The 13,600-nt window shown below is 39.2% G+C and overlaps 1 protein-coding gene across 4 annotated transcripts in view; it reads right to left on the bottom strand.

Annotated features, from left to right (window-relative positions):
* Positions 1-10,481, bottom strand: part of rubcn (rubicon autophagy regulator) — a 22,967-nt gene extending 12,486 nt beyond the window's left edge. For 2 of the 4 annotated variants that reach the window (XM_008406828.2, XM_017304506.1), the window contains exons 1-12: positions 10,068-10,481; positions 7,424-7,577; positions 6,916-6,999; positions 5,875-6,034; positions 5,635-5,741; positions 5,237-5,486; positions 3,621-4,043; positions 3,070-3,117; positions 1,791-1,886; positions 929-1,044; positions 622-820; positions 243-350 (exon numbers count right to left, since the gene is read on the bottom strand). In XM_008406828.2, coding sequence (XP_008405050.1) covers positions 243-350; positions 622-820; positions 929-1,044; positions 1,791-1,886; positions 3,070-3,117; positions 3,621-4,043; positions 5,237-5,486; positions 5,635-5,741; positions 5,875-6,034; positions 6,916-6,999; positions 7,424-7,577; positions 10,068-10,108 — 1,786 coding nt within the window. In that variant the 5' untranslated portion in view covers positions 10,109-10,481. The remainder of the gene's footprint in view (positions 1-242; positions 351-621; positions 821-928; positions 1,045-1,790; positions 1,887-3,069; positions 3,118-3,620; positions 4,044-5,236; positions 5,487-5,634; positions 5,742-5,874; positions 6,035-6,915; positions 7,000-7,423; positions 7,578-10,067) is intronic. The other 2 variants (XM_017304505.1, XM_017304507.1) reach the window with 2 other exon arrangements.
* Positions 10,482-13,600: the final 3,119 nt, after the last annotated feature.

Genomic DNA, 13,600 nt, shown 5'->3' with positions numbered 1-13,600 from the left:
GGGGGAATCAATTTACAAAATAGTTTTGGGAAGGATATAAATTAAAGAAAATATTTTCTGTTTGGATTAAAGTAATAAATTTGGATCTTTGAAAGCAGCTAGAAGTGAAGTCGATCCCCTGCATTATTTAATTACACCTCACTATATTGATGAAACTGATCAACTTTTTCTTTTGTAGAAAATAAAACATCAATTAAATTTGTAACTTTTTTCCATTCTTATCCCTCGTTCCCTCTCTGTACCTTGCAGTTCACACTCCTCCACCTCCTCGGCCGAGCCGGAGTCGGACAGGCCCTGGTAGGAGTCCTGAGAGCTCCTCCTGGAGCCTCCGCTGTCAGTGGAGTGGAAATCTGAGCACAAGGAAATAGTTTCAACAAGTTATGCAAAAAAATATCACAAATGTGACTTTTTTCTGAGCATGTGCGGAACCCGTTACTGGTAAAAAGATTGTTAGGTTTTCTCTCATGTTTTGTCCCACATCACATCAGCAACTAAAAGAGGTAAAGAAAGTTTAAGCCCCCCTTACCAACAAGTTATTTACAGAATTTAGGTTTCATGTAAAATACTAATTAGTTGAATATTTTGAGAGAGAGCTGGGTGTTGAGTTGTAACTTGGCGTACGGTGCTGGGAGGTTGTGCAGGGCGGCAGACGGCTGCGGCGGATCTGCTGCCTCCGCAGACGGATTTTTTGTTTGAGCTGCTGAATCTCGGAGTCGCTGTCTCCCTCCTCCTCGCCGTTCTCCTCCTGGCGCAGCATGTTGTACTTCATCAGCTCAATGGCGGCGATGAGGGACTCCGAGATGCTGAAATGAGCATTTTCCTGCAAAGCATGGATATTACCCAACATGTTGCTATCTCCCAAATTTAAACTCTTCAAGTTCCTTTGTCATCCTGTTAAACCGTGACCCGACGTGAATCAGGACTCTACCTTTTCTAGGTCAGCACAGCTGCCAAAGTCCTGCTCTGACAGGTAGCTGATGAGGCTCTGTCCCTTCGATGGCTTCCTGAACATCCCATCTGGCACACTGCTGTACTGGGGCCCATCTGATGTCAACACAGTACACACAACTTTAAGTCAATACGCAAAACACACAAACAAGGGAAAACAAATTATGTTTGATTAAGCTTCATCTTATTATATCTATGAATTTGCTCAAAGCCATTTATAAACATGTTTTTTTTGTCTGCAGAATAAAAGGGATGACTTTTCCAAAACTTTTCACTAAGATTTTGCTTCCGAGTTAAATTAAAATGATTTATTTTAAGATTTTTTCCAAAACCTGTCAAAAGGTTTGTTTGTTTTTATCAACAATAAACATGTTGGAGTAATATAATGGGCAATATTTAGGTCATTCAAGCAGCAGAAGCTCAAAATAAACATTTATTTTGAATTTATGGAAGTAAAAACTTGCATCAGCAAATCATTTTATAGTCACATAAACAATAAATGTTTATGTGACTATAAACATGTTTTGTCGGCTTAAATAAAAAAAGAAATTGAAATATTTTCCTTCCAAGAAAGATTTCCTGAAATTTTCCTTTTACGGTTTATTGTATCCCTGCAATGCAAACTTGGAGCTCTTGATCTAAACTAAAAAAACAATTCAGCTTAAAAAAAAAAAAACAAGTACTTAGTCATACCAGATATATTAATTATCGGGTATGTGTTTAATTATGTATTTTGTAGTAAAATAAAAACAAACTTCTGCTTCTTTCAAAAACAACAAAATACCACTGAAACCTGAACGTGAAGAAAAGGCGAATCTTTTCTAACAGGATATGAGACTCACAGGATTCCATGTAAAGAGAACTGGGGGTGCTGGCATCGCTGCGCTGAGGAGAGAAGGGACTGTAGTCTTTCATGCTGGAGTTGTCGCTTGCTGATTCTGAACAACAAAAACAAACAAGTTTTTACAAACTATAAATATACCTTATTCACTGCATTCTACAGGCTGCATTCTACAGCCTTAATGGAAACGTGTATGAAAAAGTGATGGAAGACAATGAAATGCTTAACTTCTTTTTGATATTTGTTTACATAAATCATGGATATTACCTGCATGGAGGAACAAGTAAAATAATTTAAAATAAGTATTGAACATCAATTTTCCTGAATAAATACATTTCTAGTCTTTCCATTGGCATGATATGCACATCACATGTCTGTAATAAAGCAGCTGGTTCCTAAAAACATCATAGTGTGGGGCGCCCTTGAAAAAAGGACAGTTAGTCCTTTTTTGATAATGAGTGTGTGTTTCCAGGATAGATGGGAATCCCAAGCACACGGTCAAGGAAGCTCTTAATAGACGGAACAAGTCCATAATCTATCTTGACTCCAACTCAAAATCTATGGAAAAAACTAGAGACAGGCTGTGTGGGAGAACGGGCCAGAATCACTCCTCAGCAAAGCATGTGACTCAGTTTCCCCACAGAGGCCTGGAAGTTGTTTTTAACCAAGCAAGTTTTGTTTCACTACATATTTACCAGAAGTCTGTGTGTTATTCCACCCACGACTTAATGTGGGGATGAATTTGCTGGCTGATGCCAACATCTGGTGGAAATTTCCAGCCACTGACCCCATTAGAAATATCTAAACTGAGAAAAATTTGTTCAATACTTGCTTTAACTGTAGTAGATACTATTAAACTTGGACTATGGAGTAAAGTGTTTTAAACTAAATACAATTTTGGACTTAATCATAAAAACTGCTGAATTCTTGATTGTAAAAGTTCTTTGCCTCACCTTGTTGAACATAAAAAAAGTCACATTAAAAATGTCATAGTCCTGCAATATTTTCAGTGAAATGATAGGACAGGAAACAGAAACCAAATATGTGCATGAACAAAAGAAAAGTCACAAAGGAGGTAACCATTTGTTTCATGAATTTGAAACAATTTATCAAAATGGAAAAAAAATGTTATAAAATGGAGCTCCTGAGGAACCAATCGCGAGCTGAGCACAAGACTGGAAATGAGAAGGGTAAAATTTATAAACATGCAGTAAAAAGAAAAGTAAGGGAGGGTGAAATGGGGTCAAATGATGGGAGTACAGGTAAACTGCACCGCCAACCTGCTACTGGATCCTCTATTATTATGGTGATTTTTCTGTGGCCCCCTCCTTCGCATGTGAGTGAAAAGAGAGTAGAGAGATAAAGGAGAAAGACAGTTTAACTGGAGCTGAAAGGGAAAACAAATCTGAGCAAAACAGAGGAAGTTGGGTCAACTTTAAAGCGCTCTCTGGCAGGAAGTTACAAAGGCAGGGTTCCTACATATTTTACATGTTATATGGACAAACAGAAAGACAGACCAGCACAGCAAAGGAATGGATGGAGAGCAATATGGATAGACAGATAGATGGATATAAAATTATTTAGGGAGTAAAGTCTGAATATCAAAATATTTTTCCAAACATTTTCATCCAAATCTGAAAAACACTCCCATCGAATTCCAGACTTTCCCAGATTGTGTAGGAACCCTCTGATAATGAATCCGCTTCGTTTTTACTGCTAAATAACTAGCCCAGTAAAACAGCTCGACTTTACATGTCATCATTAAAATCATTTCATTATTTAATATATTTGAGCATTTAGTTGTCTAGCACATTCAGTCCCCGTCACTCACCATTCCTGAGTTTTTGACTGATACCCGTGTCCGAAAACGAGCGGGTGTGTGCTTTGGCCCCCCTGCTGAGGCCCCTCTGGCCCTCTGAGAAAGACGAGCGCCTCGGAGGGGTGGAGGTCTGGGAACTCTGCTGTGTGCAGGGTTCCTTAGTCTGGTCCTGCTCGCTGCTGTGGATGGAGCTTCGGGAATCGCGGCGACTGCGTTGCCCCAGGTTACCGATAGCCAGATACTCCGGCCCGTCGTCGGAGTCGCCATCGCAGGAGTCCCCGGCCTCGGGCTGAACGGAGGAGGATGGGGACTCCGACAGGGAGATATGAGGGACGGAAATTGATCCAGGAGATGGCGTCACACCTTGTTCACCATCCCCCGGCCTGGACACGACCACCCAGGGAGTTTCCGCGCTGCTGGCTGGAGAGGTAGTGTCTGCATCACAGCATCAACAAAAATATTACCACAGAAAATTGCAGAGAAACAGAAAAACATGTTTACTTTGGTTTATTATATTGCGCAAAAAGGTGAACTCTGCTACGGTTGTTACTGATGCCAAATTTCAGGCAGAGGAAGCACAGCTGTGCAACAGCACATGAAAAGAAAAAGGAGTGAAGAAAATTACATTAAAATAAGAAATAAACGTATTAAGTACTGAATAATAAAAAAAATGTTAAAGTTAAAATAAGAAAACTAAATACGATACCAAACTGAATGTAAACTTTGACTTTTATGGGCAAGTTGCAGTGAATCTCTTGAGTCCCAATTTAAACAGGACAATAAACTACATTAGATTTTGCACAGCTCAGGTTTTTAGGCAACTTGTTCCAGTGTTGAGCTGCCTCACCTCATCTAGCTCCATAGCTGTAGGACACCGATGATATGAGCGCTCTACACGGTTCACGCCTGACAATCAACTCCAAAACGTAAGTAGGTCTGAGAAAATTCACTGCCTAAAATCTCTCATTTCGCAAACAGTAAGACTTCACTTCCCTGGTGTTGGCTGGGATTCTGGCTGCAGCATTTGTACTAGCAGCATCTGCATTTCTAAAATTTGGACTATTCAAAATTTTTCGAAAGCTCTAGCTTTTCGATCTTTATGTATAAAAGAGACCTAACCTGATAGTAACTTGGAGTATGAAAAAGAAAAAAGTCATTTCCTGCTAGAGAAAACATCGAAATAGTTTCTGTAATGAGGTGGCTGCGTCTCAAATACTGATCTCATCCGCAAACAAGCCTTCTGAATGTTTAGTTCAGTCAGTAAATTCACAAACTGCTGTGAATTCACAGCAACATAGCCAATATGTTTACAAACATTTGCTGAAAATCTGGGTGAAAAGACGACCATCTACCAATAGTCTAGCTAGCATAACATCATTGACGATTCAAAAAAAGTGACATTAGAGAAGGAGAAATAAGGATGGATCAATAACCTTTGTTCTTTTGTCAATCATTGGGAAAGATAATGAACTCACCCTGCAGAAACCAGCAATAGATTTTTCACCTATTTAATATTTATCCTAACAACTACAAAGAAAAAACATAAATGAAAAGGACAACCTGCTAATAAATCCTTTTAGCACATCTTGAAAACATGACGTAGATATATTCAGACACATAGAACCTACACTTGGTATTGATGCTTTCTTCACTTGTGTTGTTGCCTTTAGGGGATCTAGCAGCTGTAGTGTTTGCTGGCCTGTAATTGGCTGCGACCGCTTCTCGCAGAGAGCAGTTTGAGGTGGTTAGTCTGCGGTTCAGAGAGTCTCCTCCAGGAGCCGTGTCGGCGTTCCTCCAGGTCCCCAGGGCCCCTGGCAGCACACACAGGCTCTGGCTCTTCAGCAGACTCAGGCACGGAGAGCCTTTCAGCGGGGAAAGCTGGAGGAAAGAAATTACTTGAGGTGATTCCTTTTTATACTCCTTACAACTTGCACTCAACCATACTTGACTAATGGATGATGGTGAACTAATTTCACCATCCAAACAGAGGCAGTTTGAAGCACACGTGAAAGCTTGAGTAACCCACCCCAACCGTGTCTACTTGGGCCAGCAGTTTGGGATTATTCTGCTCCACAGCCTCCAGACACTGAAACATGGCCGTCACATGAGGCTCGCTCAGCAGGAAGGCGTCGTCTGAAGGGCACGGACACGAGGAAGAAACAAAACAAAAAAAACAAAAAAAAGAAAAAACATGTAAACAGGAACCACTGGAGAACACAGAAGGAGTAAACAGTGTTTGATTTTCACTCCCAACCAGTGCACTCACCGTTGTAATATTTCCGTGTGTTTCCCAGATGCCTCAGCAGAGGTTTGAGCTGAGCTGACAGCTTATGAACCTGCAAGCTGTGCAGCAACCAGTGCTCGGCCTTGTGGCTCTCACCGGCTCTGTGCACCCCGCCGCTCAGAACCGGCTCCAGGTGACTGAACTGAAAAATGAAAACAAAAAATATATATATTTATATCCAAAGCAAACATGTTATTTGTTATTTGGAAGCACTACAAAACAGCACTTAACCTGAACTAACAAGAACAGAAAGCAAGAGATCACATGACTGTTATGTCACAGTTAAGCCCTGCTGATCAGCAACAGCAGCAAAAAATTAGGATAATTACATTTCAGCTACTAATAGTCCATCTGTTGCTCAAAAATCCCACAAAAACAAAGAGCTGTGGGGATTCATTTCATTCTTCACATGACATAACAATAAAATACGCCTACCAAGTTACATAAGAAGATTTAGGATGCCTGACATTTTTTATGATTAATGATTTTTGCCCCTCCAAATGCACTTTTTTTTTCTAAAGCGGATTTTCATCCTTTTTCTTACGCAAATTAATTCACACTAGAGAACACATTGGCATGAATTCAATTTGTTATCCTTTTAATCCTTAGTAAACTAGATGCTATAGTAGCCCACATCTATTTGATGAATCCCTACGCATCCTATATTATGAAAGAAATCATTGTTTTCCTATCTTAAATTACCAAATGAGGAGGTATATCATCGCAGCAAACAGTCCTAATTTGCAGTAAAGATATGTTCAAAATCTAGAACTACTTTGATGTTTAAATAAACATAGAAAAATTAAATTATCCTTGTAGCTTAACTTTCTCAAGACACTTCCAAACTCGCCAAGCAAGAAACTGACACAAAGTTTCTAGGTCTAGTAATGTGCACATTAAAAATGCAGAACTGAAAGAAATCACCCTCTCTTTTTCAAAGTTTACATTTACAGTAAATTTCCCCAAAGATTTTAATCTGATGCCAAGATTCCACTTTTGCTCCCCTCTCTGAGAAGCCCATACCTGTTCAACGTGCATGGCGAGGTGGGGGCTGATGTAGCGAACACACCAAACAAAAGGCCAGTAATCTCGCTGCTTGTAGTACATCTGCAACGGTAAACCAGTTTTTAAAACATTAAGAAATATCAGTTTTTATAAATAACAAAACGCAGTTATAAAGAACAGCATTGCAATAAAGTGTGGGATGTTGCCTGATAACAATAATGCTGGTTGAGTCCAAGGTAAAATGATCAATATCACTTTATTATTATTATTATTATTATTATTATTGCCTCCTTTAAACCATAGTAAGGTTCACAAAATGGCTTAAAAAAAAAAAAAAAACTTTTCTACATTATGTTTTCAATCACTTGTCAACGTAATAACGTTTCAGTTGGCTAGCCAAGTTGATGATTAGGGTCAAAGTTGATCAAAAGCTGCAACTTGGGCTCAAGTGTGAGAACGCCCACCGATGAAAGATGAAGTTCATCTTCAAGAAAAAGAAAACTGAAACAAAGCTTCATCCCCCGACCTGCTCGTTCTTCAGTCTGTGACCGAGGATGTTGTTCATGTCCTTGTGCAGCCTCTGCAGGCCGCCGTACCGCGACCAGACGTTGGGGTTGTTGGTGGACACGAGGCCCTCCACCGTGGTCTTCAGGCTGGACAGCAGCTTCCATTGCTCCCTCCTGGAAGCACAAAAGGGAACCGGGATGAAGAAAGAAAGAAAAAAAAAAAGACGCAGGGTGAGGAGGTTAAGGAAGGAAGTAAAGAAGTGCTGGTGACAGCAATGTGGTTCAACAGATCAAAACACATTCCATGAAAAAAAAGGATGTCTCAGCAACTTAATGAAAGTTACAGTCCAGTGAATAGCTGTCCTGTCCAACTCAATGCTTCACAGAGAAAATGTTATATCTATAACCATTTCTACCTACAACATAAGAGATCTAGGAATTTATATCTCATTTCACACTAGCCTTGATTATAGATAAACTTCAACATTGTTGATTTGACTTTCTAAATGACATTATTGTATCATTCATATTGAAATCCCTGTTGCTCCATCAGAATGAGATCCTACATACATTACAGCTCATAGTCATGCTGGTTTTAATCCAGTACTTTCCTTTTACCCTCTAAAGATACGTAGCTGCAAGAGGAGAACAAATCTGTAGAGGGTATCTGGAGGGGACAGTCTGTTATGATAACTTTGTGCTTTTGTTAGGTAATGAAAAAGTCAAAGATATGTCACACAATGTACATCTAAAATAGACTGAAAGATGATAAATGTAGACACATTCTATCAGACTAGAACTGATAACTCTGATAGAGCAGAGGGTCACATTTATGAGAACAAATCTTGTCTGTGTGAAATGTGGTCAGCCACTAATCAAATCACATCATGTAACTGGCTTAAGGTTAGATAAAACTCCTCACATACTGCAGAGCCAGCTGAAGTTAGACAGCTACAGAGGACAGAGTGTGTCTAAAGGCTTGTACAGGAGCAGAGAAATCTGTTTTTTTTTTTTTTTTGTTTGTTTGTTTTTTGCTGGAGGTGGAAAGAAGAGGAACAAAAACTAAGGAAAAAAAAATCACTCCTGGAAAGTCCTCCTGCAGCAGTAAATGAAAGTCACAATAAAAAATAAAAAAAATAACCCAGATTATGTGTCAAGAACAAGCTTTAGGAACTCCCAAACCATTCTGCAAATCTGCAGAAATACTCAGATGATTCTGCAGTAATCAGGTGTTTCAGAGATGGACGAGAAGTTCAGTACAGAGAGCAGGCGGATCAGTTTGTGTCATGGAAACAATCATCTTATCTTGAATTTCAACAAAATAGAGGAGAAGACTGTACATTTCAGAAGAAATAGGGTCAGGTCAAACACCATTTCTAACATGGGAGAATAAATGGAGATGGTGGGGAAGTAAAAATACCTGGGGGTTCAACTGGAGAACAGTGTGAACACAACAGTGCAGCAACTTACAAGAAAAGACAGAGCAGACTGTACTTTTTAAAGAAGTTTAGGTCCTTCAGTGCTTCCAGTAGGCTGCTGCAGCTCTACATGTCTGTTGTGAAGAGTAAAATCTCTTCTGCCATCATATGTTGGGGCAGCAACATCCAAACCAGAGACTTAAAAAGGCTCAACAACCTGATAATGAAAGATGGTTCTGTTCTGGGGATGACTGTCAAACCCTACAACAGAGTCTTCAATCAGAGGTTTCTTTAGATTTGCTGTAATACAGACAGCTACAGAAGTTCCTTCCTGCCTAAAGCCATTTACAACAACTCTTTAAAGAAAATTGTACAAGTTAAAATATTTAATTTGCTTCTGGAGTTAAAAAAGTATTTTTTAATTGAACTGAGCTATGTTCTTGCAGCTCTGGGAGAGAACAAATGTCACTGCTCTTGTGTAGGTTATAAATACCTCAAGTGTTAACCTCCTGTGTTAAAAATCCAACTCAAAGAGGCGGTTGACATTTTCAATAGTTTACAACGGATTGTGTATAAAAGGGCACATGTAGAAATTTGTCAAACATTGATGGAGATTTTACAGTTAAAACATCTTCTAATATGTGAACGGACAGAGAAAACCCAAATTGCTTAAGAATACAACTTAATTGTTTTATTGTTGTTGTTTTTTATATTACCATTCACTAGAATCATATAACTTTGAAAAAAAAGTGAATAGTAACATAACTGTCCGAATTCGTATGTCTAAATGCAACAATAGCACGGAGAACCTGCAAAACCTTATTTAACAGTTAGCATTAGCTGCTAGCACAACTTGACCGGGATTAGCCTTTCTCTATGAGCGCTTAGTTAATAATTTGCAATAATAAAGCTAATGGATAACTGGAAGTCATTTCAAATAGATAACGTAACGTAACAAAACTGTCAAAGTAATCAGTGTCTGATAACAGCTTCACTTTTAATGACTGGATACAAATGTCCACTAAGCCTTAGCATCACAGCTAAAACTCACGCTAAAGGCGCTTCTGTAATAAAAACAAAACATTTCTTGCCACCTTTATCTAAACAGTCAACAAAAAAGAATGTCGATGCGTGTTTTAGTTGTGTTGTGCTGTGCTGTGCTGTGCTGTTAATCTGGCGAAACAAAAACGCAAACCCAACCCCCGGCTATCCGGAGGTAAAGCGCCCAGCCCAAGCTGTCACTTGCCTGCGCTCCTCCGCCTCTCCCTCCGCCGTAACCTCCATCATGTCATTCAGGCGGAGCCGGCTGCCCACCAAAGCTGCCAGTTTCCCGCTAACTCCTGTGATATTATGCTCAAAAAAGTTTCAACGCTACTGGAAAGGTTGCTGGAGGGAGTCACCTAAACTCCGAGTCTCCCGCCGCCATGTCTGTGGTGCCGAGCCAACAACCAAAAACAAAACAGGCCGCATTTCAGCTCTCATCGGCGGATGCTGCATCAGCGAGTGGGCGGTGCAAACGGCCGCCGCCCTGCCTACTTTTGCACTGAAGAAGCAAAACTTGTAAAATTAGATAGTGGCGGTTTTGTTTCGTCTAGTCTTTTTGGGTGGATGTAAATCAATATCTTTCAATTGATTTCAGTAAGTTTTCAGTTTATCCATTCAGAGGATTTAAGCAATCAGTTACCGGTTAACTTTCTAGACCTTTCTATGCGACTTCCAAACGAACCTTTAGCAGATACTGCCCCCTGGTGTTTGAAAATAGCAACGTCATTAGTCCATCAAAATAACACTTATGACGGGATATAACCTAGAAATTAGCATGTAATTTATGCTTCTTACAAAACTATTTAATTTATCATGATTGAAAAAGATTACTTAAAGAAAACTCCATGATGCAACACAGCTGTTTTGTGCTATTTATGAATTTTGTTTTACTTTGTCTTTTGAATGTCAAATTGTGAAAACGAAAAATGTTGCAACGTTTCTTTACACTAGATCCATCAAGTGAACTCATAGATTTATTTTTTCTGAGAACATAGAAAAGTCGGTATGTTTCCTTTTTGTTTGTTTGTTGGTTGGTTTGTTTGATTTTTAATTCACCTCAGAAAGGTTGCTACTATATTACGTCCACGTGAAGGCGCCATTGTGCTGAACAGAACCAAACTGTTTGGCTTAAGAAAAAACGTATTTCTATCGTTAGATGGCAGTGGTGTGTCAGAACCAAACGGTTTATATTTATTATACCGCTACAATAAAAAGAAGACACCATTCTCTTTGGTTTTTAGGTCATTGACACATATTAAAAATCACCTGTTCTTTACCAAGCCTAACCTCAAAAACCACACAACAGGCTCCCCGTTCTCATTATTTTTAACTAAATCAAAATAGAAAAGTTGTGTGTGGACAAACAAGACAGCCCTGTTGCTCCTATAGGATCTGAAGGGAAAGTTCAATTAAAATACTGAAAGCAGTTTTCAGCTCTGAAGCACACAGGTGTGTTAGCACAATGTCAAAAGCAAAAAAAGATCAGCAATGACCTTACAGTACATCTTGTGATAAGAATAAAATGGAGCAATTGCACAACTGCGGAGTAGGTAGTGATGAGTTCTGTGAGAAGACCGTGACCAAAGTTTGAACTAAAACCAGGTCATGAAAGCAGTTAAGCTATATTGTAAGGAAGAGCTGCCCTAAAATCCTCCATAACAAAGAGGTAAAGAATAACAGAGATTTATAACTTCCCATCATTTCCATGATAAGCTATTGGATCATATGTTGCTTTTCTGTTGTTTTTTTTCTAGTAAATAATTGCAGAACGTGCTTTTACACACTTGAGGTCAGAATTAATATAAGAAGATAAAGAATAAGGACACAGTTGAAAGAGAGGATGTAATTTCTTTTACAGGATGTTTATTAGGCGAGACTGCATATGACCGAATGAGTGTCTGTGCTTGCATAAAACACACATGAACTCATGTATTTATGACACAGAACAATGTCAGCAGCACAAATGACGAATTCCTGGATTGACTAAGCCTTCCATTGTCTTCTACGACATCACATGAAACCAGAGACTCCTTACTGCTTTACAATCACTCTTTGCAATCTCTCAGGAACTGTGTTCAAATTATGTAACAAAACGTTTTTTTTCTGGGCTGAAAACTAATGCCATAAATCTTTTATATATTTTGCTCCAGATCAATTGATATTACACAAAAGACAGATTTGTATTGTCTGCCAGCGGTGTTTAATGTGTCACATATGAAAAATGAGCTTCAGGAGCCAGAACATGTCGAGACAAAGACAGAATAAAGCTGTAGGGCAGCGAAACATTCATTCATTCATGGTATTAAATATACTGAAGCACTTTGCTCATGGTGACGTTAAAAAAACACCCTCCCCTAACCTTGCGCAACGCTAATGGGGCTTAAGTGACTCATAACTGTGAAGTGCCGCAGCATGAACACACTTGATCTGTGGAAAGTATGTGAAAAGGAAGGCCTGCCACTGTGACGCAAAGCCTGGCTGATCCAGTTTATGACAGAGTGCTGTTCAGAGCCCGATAACGCTGCTCTTGGAGTTTGCTCTTTCACAGTTGGGATTGTGGCGGAAGGTTGACACAACCGGGTCTTCGTAACCCCAAATGAGGCAAAGCATGCTGTTTAATCAAGTTACAGAACGGCTCCGTTCTCAGTGCATTGTGCAGTTCAGTTCTCCTTCTTCCCGTTGCTCCAAGCAGAATGCTGCCTCAGGACTTGACGGCGAACAAGTGCTTGTTTGAAGTGGAGCTCTGGATTTCACTTTTATGCCAAGATGGGATCTGTGATTTAGGAGTGTGTCAGAAAAACCGAACTGGATTTAATTCAATTAAATGTCATCTGCAGAATAAAATGTTCTGGTTTCCTGAGGCTCTCTTGTTATGTAACAAAAACTGAATTAATCAGTCAAACCCAGACAATGTGAACAAAGGAAAGGACTCAGTGAAAATAAAAGCCTACTGGATGATTCCAAAGCAAAATAGCAATAAACTCAATAAAATAAGCAAAACATCATCCATAGAATCTAGAAGGCCATCCATAGGTCAGTAGAAACACCGGCGCAAAAAATAGCCTTGAGGCTCATTCCTCCTTTGATTGGATCTAAATGCAAGATGATCAGATTAAATGTAACTTTGTAAAAGAGAGAGAGGGGGAAATTGGATTCACATGACATGGCAGCACCTGTAAACACAGGAGCCTGGATTCCAGGGAAGCTGATCTTCTCAATATTCAAGAGCAAATAGATTTATGATCGTGCATCTCAATGCTTCAGACAAACAAATTCTGCTCTAAATTTACAGGTATGGTTGACATTCAGGGTGGACTTTTAAGTCATTTTTATTGTATAGTTTCATATTTTTACCTAATATTTCAGGATATTGCCACTTCTGCACTGCCTGCAACTAAAATTAAGCAATATATATTTTAATGAAAGTCAATTTTTGTTCGTGTGGCACATTTTCAGCAACAAGGCAATTCAAAGTGCTTTATATGAATAGTGGGAAAATAAAATAACACACCAGCAAAAAGAATTATTACATTGTAGTGGTAATGTAAAAGGAAATGAGGACAGGATGAAAAAACAAACTACACTTTATGATGTTCCGGTTGCAACTGTACACAAAGGGCTTTTAGCATCGATTTAAAGGAACTCAGATTTTTAAGCAGTTTTGTAGTTTTCTGTACGTTTGTTCAAGATTAATGGAGCATAAAAACTGAATGCTGCTTCTTCATGTTTGGTTCT

This window comes from Poecilia reticulata, linkage group LG4 (assembly GCF_000633615.1).
Source record: "Poecilia reticulata strain Guanapo linkage group LG4, Guppy_female_1.0+MT, whole genome shotgun sequence".
NCBI lineage: Eukaryota > Metazoa > Chordata > Actinopteri > Cyprinodontiformes > Poeciliidae > Poecilia > Poecilia reticulata.
Note: the sequence above shows the minus strand (reverse complement) of the source record. Positions and strands in the feature narration are given on the sequence as shown.